The sequence below is a fragment of the Acipenser ruthenus genome, chromosome 6, assembly GCF_902713425.1.
Source record: "Acipenser ruthenus chromosome 6, fAciRut3.2 maternal haplotype, whole genome shotgun sequence".
In the NCBI taxonomy this organism is placed as follows: domain Eukaryota; kingdom Metazoa; phylum Chordata; class Actinopteri; order Acipenseriformes; family Acipenseridae; genus Acipenser; species Acipenser ruthenus.
Window position 1 is genome coordinate 9,943,264 of NC_081194.1, and position 23,083 is coordinate 9,966,346.

Consider the following 23,083-nt stretch of genomic DNA (forward strand, 5'->3'; position numbering starts at 1 on the left):
GACATGTTTCTGCCCAAACAATGACCAACCCTCATATCATGACCTTTTATAATCCCTGTTACTTTTTTTTTTTTGCAGTTTATTCATGATGAGAAAGTGTCCTGGTGAGTCCTGGTGTGAAACATTTTCATGTACAAGGCTGCTGTCAGACTACACCTGCACTGAGTTCCCCAAACCCTCCATCCCTCCTTTATACTGTATTCTAAAAAACTAAAACTAAAGATTACAGCATATACTGCGTTTTCAGCTTCTTCTATATAAACTAGTCAAGAGACCTGTGTGTATTGTGACCCTCAAAAGTGTAGCACCTTGTGGTTGTATGTAAATAAATTACTCAATATTCATTTTTCTATTTGTAGCCAACAGTTTAAAAAATAGCCCAACTGTTACATCTATTGACACAGGAAGGGAGAGTACTTAGTACAGCTTTTTTTGTTTTTTCCATTCTGACAAATCCTTGCAATCTGTTATGACTTGACACTCCCTCTAGTGGCCACACTTTGTAATGACTACTGCAAGTCTTTTCAGGGTGCTGTAGTTAAAATATGTTTTGCATTTCAGCCTGTTTTGTACATGTAAAACCTGCTGCTATAATATGAAATGATATTACTCATGGTTGTTGGAAATGTAGCTTAGGTTTTTATTTTAATTGAATCTGTTTCTTTTTCATTGGCAGGTGGGAGTCATTGGTGCTAGTCCTTATGTACCTGGTGTACATAGTGATCATGAAGTAAGTTGAGGGAACTTCAATCCAGCCACAGTGAAGGTGGTGGAAAACTAAACAATTCCAGAAATCTCCCATCTTCTGCACTTGCATTCCCTATATACAATAGGTCTCAAATGTGCAGTGTTGAAAGAAACGCCTGTTAGAAAACGTCTATTTATATATTTTAAGAACGATGTCTGGTACAATTCAAGGTGGAAAGAAATCTCTGTTTGCAGACCTTTTAAGTAGTGAAATGACCAAATAAAATGTTTTTAATTGTAGGGGGTTGTGTGTATGTGTGTGTGTGTGTGTGTGTGTGTGTGTATGAATGCATTTTTTATTTTGTAAAGGCTTTTTTCTTATTCTGCTTCAGGTTCAACTACAGGGCGCGCCGTTATTTTGATCGCAGGAAGAAGAGCATAATAAACATGACCAATGGGACGGCGAACAACACGGACATTGATGACAGCAGCAACTGTGATGCCACTGTGGTGTTACTCAAGAAAGGTACCTTTTTACATTTCAGGGAGCATGTTTACTATATATAGGTGCATTATTATTAAATTACCAGCTGTTGTCAGCACCCCTGTGGCTATATATTGTATATGGCTACTTGTAAAATTAGGAAGGGGCTATGACAAAAGTATATCTGAAATTAACTGACACAAACATGAACAGCAACAAAGGTGAATCCCTGATGTTGTTTTTCATTAGGTTAGTGAGGCGGCTTTACTTGATAATTTCATCTGGAGAGATCAATACCGGTACATATTATTCAAATACTTGATTGTTTTTATAGCGTACAAAATCTGAAAAACAATGTGGCTAATTATGCTTTACCATTGTAGAGGTTTGTAAATCTATAATAACATCCAGTTTCAAAGCTCGGTAAACCAAAAGGGTACGGAGAACGTCTGTCTTCATGTTTCGGTAGATTTCACAACCCCCACATGATTTCTGAGTCTCTGCCTGTAAAGCGAAGGACAGGAGAAACCACCTACTGTAGTTGTCACTTCGGTTTATTTTGACGTTACTGAATGCTACTCATAACATAGTAGATATTCAGCCCTTCAGCCTTTAATGTTTAGATGCTGTAAACGAATGGAATTGATTGGAACATGCTTGGGGTGGGAAATCCGGTTTGGTAAATCACCAAAGGGCTGTGCTGACTTGCTCCACTACATCACTGGGATTTTTCTAGAAATTATAGTGTTAGACTTCAAGTGTGCATGGACAGGTTTGTCTCAACAATCGTGTAGCAGCCACTTTATATTTGTTTTCAAAATACCAAAGTTCCTTTCCAAAATATACCTTAATAGTTCATTTGTAGCTGTTCTCTTTCAAGCACAAAATGTAACCGTTACTGAACAGGTATTTACCTCCTAAAGACCCAAATTCTGAATACTTTATACCAAAGCTGCTTTTTGAGCCTGTGACGCAGTCGTGACCCCGCCCTCGAGGGATAAAAAGGACTGCACTCACAGATCTCAGCGCCATTTCTCCTTTCAAGACTGACCTGATTGGACAGTGTTGTTCAGATAAGTACATTGTTGCTTATATCTGAATATATTTAGAATTTGATGTGTTTTTACACATTTTAAATGTGATAATTAAACAAATCGCTGTAATAGTTTTTCTATTTATGCGTGTTTGTGTGCACTACAGCCTGTTGCTAGCTATGCCCCACGTGAATCAGCGGCTTGAGTCGGTCCTTCCCAGGGATCCAGCAACATAAGTCGGCTGACTTTGTGCTCTCCCCCCAGGCTGCGTAGCTCCAGCTAGAGCTTATTTTCTTTCTCGTTTTTGCTAATTAGCACCATACGAGACATTTTATATTATTTATGTAATTGTTAAATTACTATTTTTTGTTGAGAGAAAATAAATCTCATTGTGTAATTTCTGTGTTATAGGCCTATCTGTAACGTGGTGCTCAGCATCCTCAGTCTCATGTTGGTACTGACTCAGTGGTTTTGCCAGCGACTTTTAAAGGTGGGCATCCTGTACGTTGTCACCCGCGGTGACTGCGACCCAGTGGACCCATACCAAACCGGTACCAAGGTCACGGACCCACTCCCGATACCGACCTGGTACCAAACCGAGACTGAGGTTACCGCACTGGTACCGAACCGACCTGATACCGAACCGACCTGGTACCGAACCGACCTGATACCGAACTGACCTGATACCGAACCGACCTGGTCCCGAACCGACCTGGTACCGACTCTGTGTTAAGTTCACTGAACTGGTGCCAAAGCCGCCGAACCGGTACCAACCCGGTGTTTAGCACACCAAACCGGTACTGAACTGACCTGGTACCGACCCGGTCTTGACCCGCCCGGTCTATATATAAGCAGATTGAGGCAACAGCTGCACAACCCTATACTGTACATTGCATTGCTTGCGCCTTGCATCATGCCCTGGTTCTGTCCCTGTGAGACATGCAAGGCCAGTCTGCCTATGGAGAACAAGCACGGCAGGTGCTCTTCCTGCCTGGGGCTAGAGCATGCCGAGGAGGCACTGGTTAATCACAGCTTCTGCAAATGTTGTGCCCCTTTTTCCAAGCGCATGCTTGAGAAGAGATTATCCCACAGCTCTAAGGAACGTTCTGCGTCCTTTACTCCTGCTCAGCACTCTCCCCACCATTATCGCTTAGAGAGGTGGCTGCGTCCTTATCCCAGGGCTCTGCGCCAAGGGAGAGCTGACGACACACTCGGGAATGTAGCCCAGGCGGTTCAAGATGTTGACAATGCAACGGCTGTTGCAGTCAATCAGGCCAGGCGACTGGTTCACCATGGTGAACTTCAAGGACGCCTATTTTCACATCCCCATAAAACCAGCACACAGGAAGTACATACAGTTTACCTTACAGGGAACCGCGTATTAGTTCCGTGTCCTGCCATTTGGCCTCTCCCTAGCTCCACGTGCCTTCTCGAAGTGACTGGCTAATTTGTGCAGTCTCCAGCACAGGTAGAGGCCCACATAGAACTTGTCACCGGCCACCTTCAATGGTTGGGCCTTACGGTGAATCAGGTGAAGGTCTCCCATGGAGTAATGGTTACATTTCTGTTTCACGGTTTTCTATGATTCGTTCAGTCAAGTTCCATTACTACCGTTGTCCAGTAAACATTAATTGTTTCACTGCCACTTAGTTTGAATCACTGACAGTATCAGTGTTCTTTTAAAAAAAGTTAAAAAGGTAGTCTATGTGATTCCTTAGTTACAATAAAACTTTATAACATTCTACATAAAACTGAATGAGGCTGTGGGACATCATCTAATCAAAGAAACTACAAAATGATATTGCAAAGGTCTACCGGAAGCCATAATAGTAGTACAGTAGTATTTTATATTAGATTTCAAAAAATGTCTCATTTTTGTCAGTTTTTCGTTAAGTATATGGAAAACTACAAAGCGGTATGTAATTTAATATGTTAACCTAACATTATTCAGCAGGTTTCATTCAACTTTATGAATTCTACAGGGTGATGCAACATTTTTGGCCACAGCTGTACACTCCCCGTGAGAGAAGACATACTTCATACAGCTGGGAGGATATTATCTGCATGTGTTTTTTTTAGTGTGTTTGTACAAAAATTTGCAATGAAAGATCTTGGGCCAGATTTCCAACTGTAATAACATATTAGATAACAGTTCCTAAGCTAGTAAGAAAAAGCTTTTTGATAAAGGAGATCAAACAGTGTGATAATTATTTTAACAATTGTATTGTATTAGGCATACCAGAAATCATTTCACAATAACAGACAGGCTGCAGTGAACGGCAAGGTTCATAATTGAATAAAAGCTCTGGTGACACTATACATCACCTGAGTGGAGCTTTAGTGCAAATTATAACCAAGAGTTAACCACAGCAGGTCTGTTTTTTGTTATTATTTTGAATATATGAAATGACTTGAAATTAATTGTTTTTTATCATTTGAAAAACACAGTACTGGTGAAACATCAAATATAAACTCTCTGCCCTCTCCTGTCTACTGTAGGTGTATTTTCTTTCCATTTCTATTTAACCTTAAAGATGTACACATAAAAATGATGTTTGTGATGTGTCCCTGTCTAGCGAATTTCCATAGTAAGGCCTCAGTCCTGATGGTGGATGAGCTGCTGTCTGCCTACCCTCACCAGCTCTCGTTCTCCGATGCGGGTCTCAGGATCATGATCACCAGCCACTTTCCCCCCAGAACCAGGCTCACCATGGCCAGCCGCCTGCTCATTACTGAGGTACTTTGATCCAGTGGCTGCTGGGGACCTATGTGAAATGAGTTATGGTGCTTTCAGGCCAGTTCTCTGTGGACAGGTAACTGCACTGTAAGCAACACAATGACACAGGCACTAATGGGTGACTTCGAGGCCAAAGATTGCAGAGAAGGCAGTGGGGAAGCACATGTTGCTGCTTCCTGTGTTGAACCTGCTGTGTGGTCTTCCATCATCAACTCAGAGCTGCCTTTCACAAGAACTACACAAAATAAAAGAAAAAAAGAAAACACAAAAAACATGAATACATTCCAAGTACTGTATTCAACCTTACAATACCCATTTAGTGTATCACAGTGCTGCACCTTTCCACCCCCTGTAGAATATTGCGTTTATAATCCTGCCTCAAAGTATTTTGTTAAGCAACACATTATGTCTTTTTGATATTGTGTTTGGTACAAGGAACACAAGGAGTACTTGAGTATAACAGGGTTAAAAAGAACAATGACAAAAGTAGCCAGGTTGATGTGAAGTCATTTTGAATTGATGGTATAGGCATGTATCTTTAGAGCTCACAGATTAACCACTTCAACTCTAGATGTAAAAATGAAAATAGAAATGACCTAAACTGTGTTTTTCATTAACCCTTTATGTTCTTGTGTACTACAACACTTTTTTTTTTTTTTAAATAAAAACAAAAACGCTGCTAATAACAATAATAATCGGTAAACAGTAATTATCAAATAAAAATCAAACATCAAAACGTGTGCCAGTATTGACGTGCTCTGTGCCATTTATTGAAATGTTCAATACAACAGAACCCGGGGTTGCCTACGCAGCCTCTGCACATTTTTCTTTTATCTTTTCTTTTTTTTTCATTTTCGTAGCAGACCCTGTACCTTTTTTACGGTGTCTGCTTCCCTTGTGTTGGAGGGATGATCACAAATGCGTGTACACAGCTACTTTGCGCAGGCATTGTGATGGATCTGCCTGCCGCGTTGCCTGTACCCAGTGCTGTGTTTTGATAGTATTTCGTCACAGCACTGCCATTTCAAACCAAACAGCTTCCCGTTTGCAGCTGGCTTACCTGTAAAGTAGCTGCATTCTCTTTTGTTTGTACAGTTTGTACTGTTCCTGCAAACCAACTTCACTCCCATTGCTCATTATAGAAAGACCACGTACGTTGCCATGTTTAGCTTTCGCTAAAAACTATGTAAACCCTAACTAAACAAGTAAAACTAATAATAAAACAAAAAATAATCATTGAAAACACTATATATATCTTGTAAAAGTTGAATGGCTTCCCGCAATATATCTCAGCCTTCTGAACGCCCACAGCTAGATTGGAATCACTACATGACACACAATTGGATACAAATGTCACCTGACCCTCCCCAGACTTTCATTGCACATTCCACAGTACTAGCACTGCCTTAGAGAATGAAACCTGAAACGCTAGACTGAGAAACCGATCATAGAAGAGAATGGGAAACTTGACGTACGCAGGTTATGGCATGGTACTGTATGTGGGTTTTCATTTGACATACCTGCATACATCATGGTGTTGAAGTGGGTAAGCAGTACCAGTAAATTGCTTATATATGCATTGTTCCTTATCCTGACAGAGGCAGAGGCTGATAAACAACAAGTCCTTCAGCAACGGCGATTCGGAGGTGGCCCTCAGGATATCCAACATGCACAGGATCGAGAACGGCCTGGGCACCTCCTCCGAGAGGGGCATGAACGGTCGTCATGGTGAGGAGGATGGGATTGAAGCAGGGAACGAGACGGAGAACGAAAACGAGGACAACGAGAACAATGAGAATGACGAGGAGGAAGAGGAAGATGATGACAACGAAGGACCCCTGGTGCCCTTTGAACTGCCAGGTAACAGGCAGACCTTAGGGGTCGCCAAGGCTGTTGGCACCCAAATAGGAGGCCTATGTAAAATGGTTAAATATGATATAATGGTCTCATTCTGGTTCCATCCATAGCACAATACCCTGATCCCAATTGCTGACAATGGCAGTCAAGTCCCAATACTTCTAAACTGTAGGCTCAGTGTATATACTGTCTGGCACACTAATGTTTTAAGAATGTGAATAGTGCTTTTGTAGGTAGGCATAGTGAAGAAATCCAAGTTATGAGCATGTAAAGGAGTCAAGCTTCACTGAAATGACTTTCCCCAGATAAACAGTCCAGTTCAAGATACAAGAGGCCCTTTGTTCAAAGCATTCACTCCAGGCTTCAACAAACACCTGTTTCTGGAGGGAATTTTATGTTAATGTTACTGGGGGAAAAAAAAACTTGTGAGTACTTAAGAGACCTGAAATGACTTTACTTACCGTCATCAATTGATTATATAAAATGAACGGGGGGTTTTCTCCTGTCAAAAAATAAACAACACAGTCAGTTAAAGACTTAAAACTAAATGACAGAAACTGTTCACAGCTGGTGCACTTAATAAGGTCAAGTGGCTTGTTGGTTGGCCACTGAGTCTTCTGCTGTATTTCACTGTCCCGAACTGTGCCAACCCCCGCTGGGAGAAATGGTTCATGGTCACCTTCGCGACATCTACCATGTGGATCGCAGGCTTCTCCTACATCATGGTCTGGATGGTAAGTAACAATGAGTTATTTGGTACGTTAAAAATTCCACATCACTTAAAAACAAGTTCTTTAGTTTGTATTCTTATCTATATTTGTGTGTGTGTGTGTGTATATATTATACAGTGTATATATATATATATATATATATATATATATATACACACATATATATATTTTTTTTAATGTGTTAGCCCATACTTTTTTTTTTCCCTAATCGTGTCCGGTGTTGCTATCAGAACAATTGAGGAATAAAAAAACACCTTTCAAAGAATCACTGCAGAAATGGTGCCAGAAACCTAATACCGGTAAACTTTTTCATTACATGTGTGGGCATGATGATTGCTGTGTAATTATTAAGGCCAATTCAAGTATATTGTTCAATTCAAGACAGATTTGTTATATTACTTGTATTGCAGAAAAATGTATTTGACCAGTTAAAAGTCTAAACATTTCTAACCCATCCTGGCCCTGCCACTAATGTGGTCAAGTCATTCCCATTGCCTAGGTGACAGTTATCGGCTACACACTGGGAATTCCCGATGTGATCATGGGCATCACATTTCTCGCAGCTGGAACCAGCGTACCAGACTGCATGGCCAGCCTCATTGTGGCACGACAAGGTAAGACAAGAGGTTGTGATCTCTGGAAACTACGTTAAGGTTTGAGCGGCCAAGCTTAGAGAAATAGAGGTGCAGTTAACTCATACACATGCAATTAACATAGAAAACATGGGCTTTGCTTAGGATTGAGTTAACCAAATATTATCATTGATTGAACTGAAATAGCATTAGCTCCATTAACTGCATTTTAATTTCATAAGAACATAATCAAAGCTACAATCTAGATGAGGCCATTCCACCCCATCAATGCTCGTCCGGTTCCCAGAAGCTGATTGATCCCAAAATGTTGTCATGTTGGTTCCAAATGATTTCCTAAGTCTGGCTCTGTTTTAAACTGTATCCCCTGGCCTGGTGTCTGTGCTGTGCTTAAATATGTCATTCAGCATTTCCAGCCAGCTAAAATGTAATTTAATTTATCTATTGATATTTGTGTGCATGTTTAAAATGAATTTCTGCAACCTAAGCATGTTCTGTGATTCCCATAAGGATAAACAGTGCTCATAGCCCTGCTTGCATAAGAGAGAATGAAAAGCAAAGGAATAGGATACAGATTTTAAGAAGATATGGTCCCATGTTCTCACAGTAGGTGCCTGTATTGTTTGCATCGCCTTGTGTCTTTCTGCAGGTATGGGGGACATGGCGGTCTCAAACTCCATTGGCAGCAATGTGTTTGATATCTTAATAGGACTGGGACTTCCTTGGGCACTGCAAACCCTAGCCATTGATTATGGCTCATATGTAAGTGTATTTAACACAATAAATCATATCTTACATGAGGTTCCCGAGTGGCTCATCTGGTAAAAGCACGGCTGTGTGGTGTGCAGGGCGAGTGCAGGTTTGCATCCTGGCTGTGTGCAGTCACCGGTCTTCGCTGGGGATTCCAGGGGGGAGCGTCGCATTGGCCTTGGCGCTCCCACGGGTTAGCTTTCAAAATGTGTTGTGACTGCTATATAATATATAAATAGTAGTGGTGCACCTGTTATTTGACTTTGGACCTTTAATGGATCATCAACCAGTCCACCCCCAATGCTTGCCTGAATCTCCTCTGTAAAGGCAGTTTTGTCTACAGTAGTATCTACCACACATCATTTAGCTTTCTTTCGAATATTTATGATTATGGAAAAACTCAGATACAGTCGTCTCCGATTAAGAGAACACCCCCCGGGAAGCAAGCAAAGTGTTCTATAGCTGAAGTGTTCTCTGAGTAAGCCACCAGACACAATATGAATCAATAAATAAATAAATACATATGTATTACTTGTCATGACGGACGTGCGTCAGCATATGAAATGAACTGAATAAGTAAAAGCAAAACAATAGGCAAGATAAAAATAAAGTAAAACAACACGGTCAAAAAACTTAAATCGCTATGTACTGTGAAATTAGCTTGGGTGTGTTTTGGGCTATCACAATGGCAGAGGTAAAAATAATGGGCTTTACTTAGGGTTAATTTAACGTTAATAAACTAACTGTCAAACTAAATTAACACAACATCCCTACACACATTACAAAATGCAGCAGCAATATACAAGACATGTATATTGTTCAACAGAATAGTGAAGCAACTCACCAGAACAGGAAACACCAAATCGCGCGACGACTTGTGTCTGATTCAGGTTTTTTTTCAAGAGCTTGGACAAGTTCCAACTTTGTGTAGCAAGAGAAACAGCGGCGCATTTTGCCGTTTGTTTGCATGGCATTTTGTAGCGATTTGAGGTGCACTCGTAGAAATCAGAATACAAAACAATTCAATGATATGACGGCGGTTCTGGAAAAATGTAATAAACCAATCAGTGTCCCTTATTATTATTATTATTATTATTATTATTATTATTATTATTATTATTATTAATAATAGTAGTAGTATTGTTGTTGTTCATTACACAGTGCAGTGCTTAACAAAGGCTATTCAGAGAAAGCAAAGATAAATGCATGTTTTATTATACTGATATTTGTCATCATATACCCTGCACAAAAGTTATATTGATGTATTTTACACTGCTCATCCAATAGTGATGAATAGATGGGTATTCCTTCACATGAAGGCATGGGGATCTAGTTCACATGAAGCCATGGGGATCTAGTTCATGTGAAGGCATGGGGATCTAGTTCATGTGAAGGCATGGGGATCTAGTTCATGTGAAGGCATGGGGATCTAGTTCATGTGAAGGCATGGGGATCTAGTTCATGTGAAGGCATGGGGATCTAGTTCATGTGAAGGCATGGGGATCTAGTTCATGTGAAGGCATGGGGATCTAGTTCATGTGAAGGCATGGGGATCTAGTTCATGTGAAGGCATGGGGATCTAGTTCATGTGAAGGCATGGGGATCTAGTTCATGTGAAGGCATGGGGATCTAGTTCATGTGAAGGCATGGGGATCTAGTTCATGGTGAAGGCATGGGGATCTAGTTCATGTGAAGGCATGGGGATCTAGTTCATGTGAAGGCATGGGGATCTAGTTCATGGTGAGTTCTGGCCTCAAATTGGTTGGGGTGACGACAGATCTTCAGAAATGTTTCACTGGTTTTGATAATACTTTGAATGGACGTTTGAGTTCTTTCGCATACTGTGAATGTAGTTTATATTGGTTGAGGAAATGAAGGCTGTCTTTTTACTTACGGCAAACAATGCTGACGAGGAAGACCTGCAGTTAGACAATGTTTAGGCACAGTTTTTAGGGAGTATAGGGAGTAGAAATCGGTCTATGATCACCTGCAGGTTACTTTCTATTCTCAACGTACTGCCATTAGTATTGCCATTGTGTGTCAGTTCCCATTCATTTTGGAAGAAAAAAAGCTACATGAAAGCATGCAATTTTGTATTTGTCTTGGATGTTTACTACAGCCCTGTCTCCGTGGCCTGCAAAACATTCTGGGCAGGAGAAAGTGCATGTCAAGGTCAATAATGCTTGTCAGCACTTTCTGAAAGCAGAAAAATAATCCTTCTTTTGTTTATTTCTTTTTCCTGTAGATTCATTTGAACAGCAAAGGACTGATATTTTCTGTGGGACTGTTACTAGCTTCAGTTTTTCTCACAGTAAGTACATATAAATATACATAAGTAAATTATATTATAAAATTCTGTTGTATGGTATAAATAAATGACTAAACACACTCTGTTCTATCTGACCTATACTTTCCTCTTCAATATTCTTTAGAATAAAAGTGTTTGAAACGTAGAAGGATTTTTACTGGAGAAAGGTTTCATGAGCTAAAATATAAAGAAAACAACATAGTGTACAAGTCACCTCAAAACCTGCCAATGAAAGTTTAATGCATTGTAATTATAAGTCATTTGTAAGGGACACCCTACGCACAACTTATGAACTTGTTATAATATGTATTTATAAAAGAGCTTCAACTCGTTTGTAAATCTGGTCCACAGTTTTGCCACTGACATAAACAATCACAACCAAAGGGGTTAAATCAATTAAAATCCACCGGCTGCTGTTTTAACCCAAAACATCGTCAGTCATTCATGGTGAGTTTCTGCATATTTTTTGCCATATGTGACACTCTTTTCACACCAAACAGTCACCATTGCCAAATGAAGGACCGTTTCTATCACATCCTGACAGTGATGAAACACCTCTGCTTCACAGCAGCCCCCGGCTTCATCTCACGTTCACACATTGGTGCTAAGTAAAGCTCCTGCTGAATCTGCAGTGACAGCGTTTTGACCGTCCTCAATGCGTTTCACTTACAGCCTTGATTAAATAATTAAAATAGATGGCTGTAATTAAAGCACTGCATCAGATGCCTTAGGAATTTTTTTTTATGCTAAATATACATTTAACGAATACCGCAATGTAAAAATGATAATTGAAAATACGTTCTTACTGTTTTCCACACTGTTACAACTGCTGCTATCTCATAAATCATTGAAGATGCCCACATAATATTTTCAGAGTTATCAAACTCCTTGGGTGTATTGTTAAGGCACCAGTCGCTTTGACCTGTGACCTGGGTTGGTTGCCTATATTCTGATTTTTTCAGTCAAGTTCCGTTGTAAGTGTTATACAATAATATACAAAATTATCCATGATGCAGATATTTTTTACATATTCATTTTACTTCATGTTTACCAAGTATTCTATCAGCGATGCCACCCCCTGTACCTTAAAAATGCCCCTTGGGGCTTAGAATGACACAATCTGTAACAGCACTGCTTTATTTCATTCAGTTTTCAAACACAGATATAAATCACATATAAGAAATCAGCCAATCACAAAATTCCAGTCCATCTTATCTTGTTCAGATATCATCCTGTGCATAGAACATATGACACAATTCTAAATTAAAAATGTTTAAAATTAAACATAATAATACAGTAATCCGTCGCATATCCGACTGCGGTGGGACCAGAGTAAGGGCGGATATCTAAAAAGACGGATGAATGAATCCTGTTTTAAATACCATTATACACAGCTGTAACAATTACTATATTCACACACTTACTGTTTTGAGATTCAGCTTTTATTAGGGAGCTCCCCTAAATCCCTTGTTTAGAAAGATACATACAACAAAGTGTACCAAAAATTTGCTAGGATCTACAATATCTGAACTAATCTTCTCTGTTCAGCAATAAACTAACGTTGCTGAAGAGGTTGATCATGGCGGATAAACGGTTAGGGTGGGTATGTGACGCGCGGGTATGTGACAGGCAGATATGGAACAAAGACCAGGCTTGGATGGCCAACTTTGGCCACCCTTGCCCTAAACATAACACATGAACCTACATAATCAATGTTCCTGTATGCGAATGTGTGTCCACTCTTACTCTTTAAGTTGTCACTTTACTGTGGCACCCATGCTTGTTTTGTCTCTTCCTGTAGGTTGTGGCGGTTCACTTGAACAAGTGGAAGCTGGATAAGAAGCTGGGGTTTGGTTGCCTTCTCTTGTACACTATCTTCCTGTGTTTCTCCATCATGATCGAGTTCAATGTCTTCACCTTCGTGAACTTGCCGATGTGCCAAGAGCTCTGATCCACTTTCATGGCAGCCTGGGGGCACATAGTTCCGGGTTCTGTTTTTGGTTTTTTAAATTATTTTTGTTCTACAGTGCAATATGAACAAGTTGTGCATTTCTATTGGGTACAGAAAATAATATATGGCGCACAGAAAGCCACAAAGCATATCTTTCAGACTGTTGTAAAAAAAAAAAAAAAATGCCTGCATTGATGTGAATTTTTTTTTTTTTTTTTGTGATTCTCGACCTGAGTTTTGCAATGGATCGTGGCAACTCCAGTTTAATTTGCTGCTAACCAGTGGAGAGCTGGACAAAAGAGAATGCTATTGTGGATTGCTTTTTTTTTTATTTGTCCCTTTCCTTTTGTTTTTTGAAGACTTCAATTATATGTGACACACTAAACTTAATGAAAGGTACAGGTGACCTGATGTACATATTTGGAGATGGGAATTGCTTCATTTGAAGTTTCAGCTCAGAACTCTGCTTTTTGAGCGCTGAGGTACGGGTTTATGCTGCCCAGTTTAAAATTGTTTTCCCTCATCATTCTGCCTGTGTACCAAATTCATATATGGATTGAAATTCGCAATGCCAAGAGAGATTGCGGCACCCAAGTAAAAGGAAAGAAGCCTTATTTCAAGCCAACAGAGGGCTTTATTATGAAGGTGGAGTGTAAGATGCTCTTTTTCCTGCTGGTTTTATCCTGTTAAATTATTGTATTGATTATTGAAAATCAACATTTGCTTTATAAGGTCAGTGTTTTAGTAAAGGGCTGTGGAACTGTGCAATTCTTGGGGTTCTTGCTCTAAGTATTTCTCCAATTATTTCAGTGTATTGATACTCAGCATTGAACTATAAGCATATCAAGCCAAACATGTAATGAGTAGTGTATTGTCAGTAGTGAAGTGACATTGTAATCACTGGCCCTTTACTTTAAAATTACTCTTAGAACTGCATTACGACACACACTTGATACAGAATAGCATTCTCGCATTTCCATGAAGTAAAAAAAAATCATTGATTTAATAATGAATGGCATTCTAAGACTCTAACGCAGGGGTCTCCGACCCTGGTCCTGGAGGGCCGGTGCCCTCCAGGTTTTTGTTCTAACTGTACACTAAATTAATTCATTGGTCCAATTAATCTGGAAACTTGTTTGAATAGAATCAAAGAACAGAAGAACAAAGAAATAAAGCAGCTGTATATTATTATAACTGACCCCCCCCCCCCTTAGTAAAGTCTGTACTCTCCACCCTCAGGGCTGTCTTTGGTGATGGTTTGCTAGGTGGGGGGCCTCTGTGTGAATTAAAATTAAAATTGGATGGTTTCACCATTTGCATAACCACCTTCATGACTCATGCTTTTGTTTCTAGTTACTCAGAGAGGCCAAGTATGGAATGAACACAGAGACTGAACTCATCTCTGCACCCCTAGGAAGGTGATCTGAACTGAAGCACACAGAGGAGTCTGTTTGAGGAGGTTTGCTGTCTGTATTGTTGACTAATAGAGGAATTTCACTGTACAGGAGCTATTAATCCAGCCAATCCTCATCAAAATATTACAAACAAAACTGTCCATCAAGCAAGCATTTACTGGTCACCAAGTAATTTAATTTAATTTAAACACTACTGCTCTGTAGCATTTAGTTGTGACAGCATCATAATGAGGATGTGGTCTGTACTCAGAACAAGCTTCCTCTCTATGGATGTATTATCCGTCATGTCAGTGCTAGAATTTGTTGCTATGTAGTCTACATTTGACTTAATGTTATCTTTTCCTTAAATTTTTTTAAGTGAAATCGGCAATAGTGGATGATAAGGAAAGCTGTGCCATGCTGTACTGAAGCACATGCTGTGCTCTCTACTTAGTTAAGGGTGGCAATTCAGTAGTAACAAACCTGGCTGCAAACTAAGATTTCAAAAAGGACTGCCAACAGGTAATTTCACCGATTCTAGAAGTGTTATATTAGATACGTGCACAATGTTAGTTTTTATTATTATTATTTTTTATTAAGCAGCACTATCTCAGTGTCACCTAATACTGCATGTTGGATGCTGTTTAAGATTGGACAAGGTGAACAATCGTGTAGAAGGATTGTTTTCTCTTTTATAATGTCACAGAACCATTTGAAGGTGCCACAAAAAAATTATGCTTCTCAGATAACGGTATTGTTAAATAGTTAATAGTTTTTAAATCTTTTTAAAGGGAATAAAACTGCAGACCTTTCATTGGAAGAATCTAGTACCGTATACATAGCTCGTATACATAGATCATTTGACGTCTTCTTGTATAAAAATTTCTGCAATTCAGTCACCCTTGATATCACCCGGTCTCATGTGGCATTACAGACTGTTGGTACCAGCTCCTATTGTAACTAGTATTAAAAATGCCGTCATCGGGGGCTCCTGAGTGTCACATCAGTAAAGGCGCTCCGCATGGAGTGCAGGATGTGCCCTATAGCCTGGAGATCACAGGTTCGAATCCAGGCTATGTCATTGCCAACTGTGACCGGGGGTTCCTAGGGGGCGGCGCACAATTGGCCGAGCGCTGCCTGGGTAGGAAGGGCTTAGGTCGGCAGGACAATCCACGGTTCACCACGCACCAGCGACCCCTGTGGCTGATAGGGCGCCTGCGGTTCTGCAGTGGAGCCATCAGATCTGTGTTGTCCTCCGACACTATAGGTCTGGTGGCATCGCTGTGGATCTGCAGTGCGAAAAATGACGGATTGGCAGGAGCACGTTTTGGGGAACGCGCGTCTCAGCCTCCATTCCCCGAGTCGCGGGGGGGTTGCAGCGGTGAACCGGGATGAAATTAATAATTGGGAATTCCAAATTGGGGAGAAAAAAACTGGGGTAAAAACCATTGGCGACGACTAAATTAAAAAAAACAAAAAAGAATACTGTCATCATTTCCATTGTATTCCTGTATTTTTTTTAGTTTGCACATGCCCATCTTAAGTTTCAAATCTGTTCACGTACCCATATTTCAAATGACAATTAAACTTTCCCCTTGAGTTACAGTATCTTATGCTTTGTTCGCTCCCTGTAGTTAGTACACTTGCACCCTCAACTACTGTTGTTTTACATTCTAGATTCATCCATTCCTGTATATAAAGTATATGGCTGTTGTTCTGATTCAAATGTGATCTTCAAGATAAAGCCACTAATATATACATATCTTTGTATTTCTGTTGAAATGTTATGTCCTTTCTACATACTTGTGTTTAAGTGTGCAATAATTGTATTAAAATGTAGTGGTGAATACCTCTTGTTTACATCTTCACTGCTCTTTTGCAATGCCTATAGTATTGTATTGGGATCTAGACAAATCCATAGTGCAGTGTGTGTGTATATATATATATATATATATATATATATATATATATATATATATATATATATATATCTCCATGGAGCAAGGGGGCGTTGAATTATTATATTAAAAGTATAGAAATTGCTTCAGGTGGAGTGAAAAGGTAAACAGTGGCTATCCGCCACCACTTTGTTTTTTTGCTTAGAGTGAAAGCTTTGAAAACTATAAGAAATGGCATGAGGATTAAAAAGCATATGGATTTAAAAGGAAGTCATTCAGACAATAGTTGAGCTTTAACAGATAGCATCCCTTGTTATTAGGGTCCCTCTGATAATTATTATTATTATTATTATTGCAAAACTCTGTTCGCCACTCTCAAAGGAAGTGGGAACCAGCCTAAAAACTTTGAGATGTTACGTTATAAGCTACAAACATTTGTATTGAATTGGATTAATCTGTTATTTTGGTCTCAGCAGTTACAGAGGGAGCGGTACTGTGTATATATTTTGACTTTAATCTATATATCTTTGGTATATATATATATTTTCTTCCAAATAACAATGTTAAATATACATATATAGATATAGTATATGTTATAGGGTTTGTTTTTTGTTCCTCTGCACTGTTTTATGATCTATTTTTTTCAGATTGTAATGGAAATTACAATGCACAGCCATTGAAAATGGTTTACTTGGATTTTGACGGCATAGTGATTTAAAAAGACAGAGCATAATGTATTTATTTTTTAAAAATCACAGAAGATATTATAATGTAGTAGGCACAGGGCACTCTAGAAGTTGTTTTCTTGCATATCTGTATGCTTGGTTTTAAATTGTAGCCTTTCTGGGCTTTTATTTTTACTTTTATAGCTGACAATTTCCAAAAGTACTCTACGTATTAATGATGTTTAATATTTGAAGAGTTTTTTTGTTTGTTTTTTGTTTTGCTTTGTTAAAAAAAAAAAAAAAAAACCTGATCCCTGCCACCGTAATGTAAATACATGGACCTTTGGCACAGGTCAGGTTAAAAAGTCAAGTGTTGCCGTGCAAGAGTCTTATTTCCTGTTTTACGTTAAACTGCTTTGTTACTGCAAATCATTTGGAAAACAGATACATAAAATTGTTATTGAACAGCAAAAGCTGGTCCTTTGTGAAAAAAAAGGCCTAACAATATTTGGACCCTTTTCACAAAGCTTTAAGGAATGATTTGTTAGGGACTGTTTTTTTGTTTGTTTTTTTAGTCCCTTTTAATTAATACATTCAGGTTTGCCATTCATTAAACCTGTTCTTGAGAGGGTATATTCTGATCTTTCAAAGCACTATTTAACCTGTAAGAATATTTATAGTAATTCTTCAGAAACATTCCTTAAAACAGTCCTTATTTTTTTGTGAATATGACCCATAATCACATTGATAAAGATGTGCCACAATCTGTTGAATGATTGAAATTTTAGACATGACCCAGGGTTAAAAAAAATCCCCTTTTATGCATGGTGACCTCAGATAAAAAATCGAAACCTCTTCTAGTCTTTATATGGGGATATATGGAAGATGCATGTGCATGATGACCTCATAGAGGATGCAATTTGTTCCCCCTATAAAGCAATGGAAAAAAATTGAAAAAAAATGTAAATTAAAAATATATTTATTATATGGCTAAAATTACTTTAGATGTTTTTGGTTTAGCTATTTTCAATGTTTCATGCATGAAAGGGTAAAGTTAGGTCTGGGGTACTTTTCAGTTTTATTTTATGTTGAAGGTGTATGTTAGTACCAGTACTGTACAAAAATAAAATCTATATTTTCAAGGAGCGGGGTTCAATAAGCTTTTCATCGTGAGCCTCTCCAAATGGGGAAGTGGTTTGGAAAGTGTGATATTGCCACCCAGACATAAAACAACATTCCCAGAAGTATTGACACCCTGTTTTAAATTTCAATACAATTCTGCTGAGTAGCAGTATGGTACTATTGATTTTGATTAAATGTTTTAACAAAGGACTATCTCCTTTTCTGAATCCAAACGAGCCTTGCTGGATCAAGTTGAAGAATGTAGTGAAAAGAAGTAGTTTAAACTGAATATGCAAAATGCAAGCTTGTACATGCAATGCCAGGTCATCTGGAAGTTGTGACCAATCCAAAGGAAGACTTACCTCATTTTATTAAACATACACTTACTTCTTATGTGTATGTTTAATAAAATACTTATGATCAGGACATTTCATTACTAAACATATGAATGTTCATTTTTATGTTGGTAAATAGTCATTGTCATTGCATTTCTATTAGGTATTGAATGACTTATTACCAGTTCATTGAGACTAAATGATTAGGGCGAATGCTTGTATGCACCACTGTATATAAAACTCCACCAAAAACATGACAAAAAAGGTAAGGTAGTTTATGTTTTTCTTGCTCTTTAATGTATACTGTTAATAATGTATAATGCAAGTAATAGTGCAGTACAGGTAGCCTTAACTGAATGTCTGAGCATACCACTGCATAAAGACTTTAGTTTTGGAAGTTAGTTAGAATAGTTATTAGATTCTTCATTTAAAATAATGCAAAGTTAATATACCGGTTGTACGATCATATACAATCAACATCATCAAAAATCTGTTTACCTATAATGTATGTCTGTTATACTGATGTATTGAAATAGAATTAGCGATACCAATTGAGAGTAATTAGTTTATTGGCTTTATGTCAAGTTGTTGCATTCTCTTCTGAGAAATATCCCAGTGTAGTACAGACAGATGGGGCAACCGTTACTGGTTATCATAGGCAAAACAGTTAACACATTGCTGAGGTGTATTGGGAAATTAAAACCTTAAAATAAGTCCATGCTATTAGACTGCAGTACAGACTCTTTTCTGTAACCTGATTTCAAGGGATGGCCCTGATATGATTTTTTGCACTGATCTGACACCTATGAGAGGCGTTCCTTGTATTCACATTATGTGTTTCACAAAAAAAACAACCTGGTAATTACCTCTGGTGACCTGCATACATACAGGAAATTGCTAACAGACTCGGGTGGAGCCCTAAAAAGAGAAAAAGTGACTGCAAGCCACTGGGTCAGTAATTCGTAATGGAATCCTCATGGAGCTGTAAATGCATCCTGTATTTTAGTCATTTCTCCCCTGATATTTAAGGGCTGTTTAACTCATTAACGTATTAAGGGAGGCTTGGAGGCATGCTTGTAACTTTAATAACTTCCCCTGTTGCAGCCACAGAAACATATTTGATTACAGACCAGTGGATAAAAGTACAAGTAAGCGGGTGCTTGCTGCTGCTTTACATTCTGCAGAACACTGAAAGGACCGATTTAGAGCTAAATTTACAGAACTGGGATATAACGGATTACATTCTCAACACTACTTACGTCAAATCTGCATCATTTCTTTTTTAGATAATAAATATGCAGCCAATGAAGTTGCCAGATCAGAAATGGCTAGTGAGTAGCCTGAAGTTGTTTCTTGTTCGTTTTATAAAATGTGTTTTGTTTTTTTCCCCTTCAGATAAAGATAACTCGAATGACGGTCTGGAGTAAATATCTTTGATCTAGCTCAAGCTAATCCTGAGAGATATTTAAAATGTTGATGTAGTACTTGATTTTTTTAGGACCACAAAGTCCAAATAACAGAGCTTCTATAGTATGCCCACAAGTTATTCAGGAGCACATTGATTGCATATAAATCAACAAAGATAACAACGGTTTAATTAAGCTTTGAAAAATAAGTTGTGGAAGAAAGACACATAACACTCTCCCTATTAACCAATAACCTATCAATATAACCAGTTTGATTCTTCCATTGCATTCATGTTCATTCACAAGCCACTAAATTACCAAAACAAAGAGAGTCTCAACTGTTTTGTCAAAATCCTTCTACAACATGAATTTGCACCCGACACGCACACCAATGGGGCACTGGTATAAACCTGTGCAGTACTGGGGCTGGTGTATAATACCATTCCATGTTACTTCCGTGTCAGAACACCGACATCACTGATTAAAAAAAATAAATCAATTAAAAAGTGGTATCTGCTTGACCTGCCAAGTTGCTTGCTTTATCCCAGTGGAACTTGTTTTAGATCCCTGATGTACTAGTAATCAAGCCCAGCTCTCTGAATCTTTTTTTGGTTTTAATGACTACCCAGGCTACTATTGGTGTCCCGGTGCCTCTGTGTGCACAAATTGTATGATAGAGGTCTATTTAATGGTCTAAACAACAGATATTCATACTGCCTGTATATTTTAATTGTAAGCTTACAATGTTGTGCACCTCTTCTGGCTGTATTTGTTTTGTATGCATTCATGTTAAGGGGGGGGGGGGCAGTAAAGGGTTAATACAGCGTGTTGGTGTTCAGACCCACTCCTGACCACATCATTCAAACACTGTATTAAAACAAAAGGCCATTTGGTATGTGTCATGGAGTTAAACACATACCAGCTCTTCCCTGTGTGTGTGTGTGCGTGTGCGTGCTTGTTTTAGTAAATATGTGCAATCTGGTTTCCTGATTTTTCAAGCAGTCTTTAAACTAGCTGCCTGTTAAAACATTACTAAGGTGTAATGTTGGTCCTTTTAATAATTTGTCAGCAACACTGGGGCTAAAAAAAAAAAAAGAGCACACTTTGACCTAAGCAGCATATTTTAGTTTTATTATTTTTACTACATTTTAATTATTTAACCAATGAACCAGATATTTATTAATGTTGTATGTGTCTAAATAAAAATTATCACAAACCTTGCTCAGCCTTGTTGTTATCTCACAACTTTGTTTTTGTTATTTAATGAGGTATTGGTAAGGCTTTATGAGTAAACTGAATTTTTGTTTAAAAATGCAATAACCGACTTTTCTTGTATAAAAAAAACAAAGCAAAACAAAACCAATTAGAATAGCAATATTAGTATACTGAAGAAGAGGTAGTCCTGAGGTGGTTTACTTTTACTGTGAGAAAAGGCCATTACTCAGGTCCATACCACACACCCTTCAGGTCCTCAATACATTTCAAGAATGGTGTGGGGGAATGGAAGACTACCATAGGCATGTCATGTCTATCCTATACTGGTCAACAGAACATGATCTAACTATGGTAAAAGTTCTTCTCACTCCAAGAAAAAGCTATGACTATTTGCTACGGAGACCTTTTCTCCTTTTTGCTGTGCTCAATCCTGCATTTCGTTTGAAACTGTAGAAAGTGTACATAAATATAGGCTTGCTAAATAATAAGCTGTTTTCCTGGAGCAAATTCTATGTACAGTAGATACAAAGTCAGTATTTTGTTGAGATGTCTTCTCTCTTTTGTTTATTTTAATATAGCTCTCAGAAGAAAGAGTTCCTGCATGTTTAATGTTTCAAACGTAAATAAAACCCCAGCTGTGGGCAGGTTTATTTTACTTCTTGTACCCAAAAGACTTTGACACAGAAAACTTTCACAATTTGAATGATGTTCAAACTTTTAAAATAGTATTATGTTAAGTAAGAATGTTAAGGCAACTTTTAATATCTAGAATGTCAGTATATTCCTATATTTAAAAAAAAAAAATGTCATTCTACTGTAATGTTTCCTGCAACTGTAAAAGTAATGGACTGATTGTTTGTGAATCCCTTCTTGACTCTTTCTTTGGCTGTTCTTGATCCAAAGAAAAAGATAAAGATTGTGAGTTCAGGTGGCATCTTTGCAATAAACCGATTTACATACAAGCCTCCTTTTTTGTTCCTTCTTTGAGTGGAATTATTTGAAGGGTCTTCTTAGTTATCAGAACATTGAGAAACACTACACAGGTTGCACTGCAGTAAGCATGAGAAGTTTTGCCATTAAATGAAGCATTTCTGAAATGGATATATTCTTAAATGGCACAAGTGGGAAAATAGATACAATACATGGAAAAATGACAAAGAGATATAATCAATATTATGCTCAATAGCTGTACAAAAAAAAAAAAAAAAAACACCCTACCTAACACATTTTAGTTGATTTTTGAAACTCTTGGAATTCAAATGTGTCATAAGAGAATTTAAGATTCTGTATTATCCATTTTTTCATTATTTACAAAGTTGAGAACCTGTAGAACCATTTTAAATTGCCCTAGAAGAGTTTCAGATTTCCCCTTGAAACAGCTGGGCGTCAACCAGTGAACTTGGCATGCACAGTATGCAATGCTTAAGTAGGAAACCTAAATGTTCTACAGATGCCATTCCTAATAGATAGTGTGTCACTGTGTCACTAGCTGTAGAAGCCACCTTCGATAAGTCCAGTCAATGACTAGCTCGAAAGCTGGAAGCAAGCGTTGCTCTCCGAAGGGGGAGACTGACACAGGTGCAAATGAATAGCTTTAAGCAGGAGAATGGAAAACTAAATGTAGTTAGAAATATTTTGGCCGGGGGTCCCTTCTGACCAGCAGGAACCTTCCTCTCAGAGGGCGAGACGACGTTGTCAGCCTCTAAGGTTGGAAAGTGAGCTTCACTTGCACCCCGAGGGGAACGTTGCAGAGGTGACGCAACAAAGTGGAGGAGGAAGGGAGGATGCAGGAAACTGAAAAGCAAGACGAGAATTAGGGAGCTGGATAGTTTAAATAGGGCGACAGGTATTTTAGTGTGATGACACAAATATAATTGGCTTTTCTAAACGTGCCTTGTAGCATTAAAGTGGGGGAAATG

General features: G+C 38.5%; 1 protein-coding gene across 3 annotated transcripts in view; it reads left to right on the top strand.

The window, feature by feature from the left end:
• LOC117411444 (sodium/potassium/calcium exchanger 3-like) overlaps positions 1-18,231 on the top strand; it is a 123,040-nt gene extending 104,809 nt beyond the window's left edge. Inside the window, exons 8-18 of one of the 3 annotated variants that reach the window (XR_009328837.1) lie at positions 79-104; positions 677-730; positions 1,080-1,213; positions 4,782-4,942; positions 6,541-6,802; positions 7,367-7,533; positions 8,030-8,144; positions 8,770-8,882; positions 11,116-11,181; positions 12,980-14,588; positions 14,903-18,231. Coding sequence is in view for 1 of the 3 variants with exons in the window: in XM_059024949.1 (XP_058880932.1) it covers positions 79-104; positions 677-730; positions 1,080-1,213; positions 4,782-4,942; positions 6,541-6,802; positions 7,367-7,533; positions 8,030-8,144; positions 8,770-8,882; positions 11,116-11,181; positions 12,980-13,129 (1,248 nt within the window). In the remaining 2 variants the exon portion in view is untranslated. Of the gene's footprint in view, positions 1-78; positions 105-676; positions 731-1,079; positions 1,214-4,781; positions 4,943-6,540; positions 6,803-7,366; positions 7,534-8,029; positions 8,145-8,769; positions 8,883-11,115; positions 11,182-12,979 lie in introns of all 3 variants that reach the window. The other 2 variants (XR_009328836.1, XM_059024949.1) reach the window with 2 other exon arrangements.
• The last annotated feature ends 4,852 nt before the right edge of the window (positions 18,232-23,083 follow it).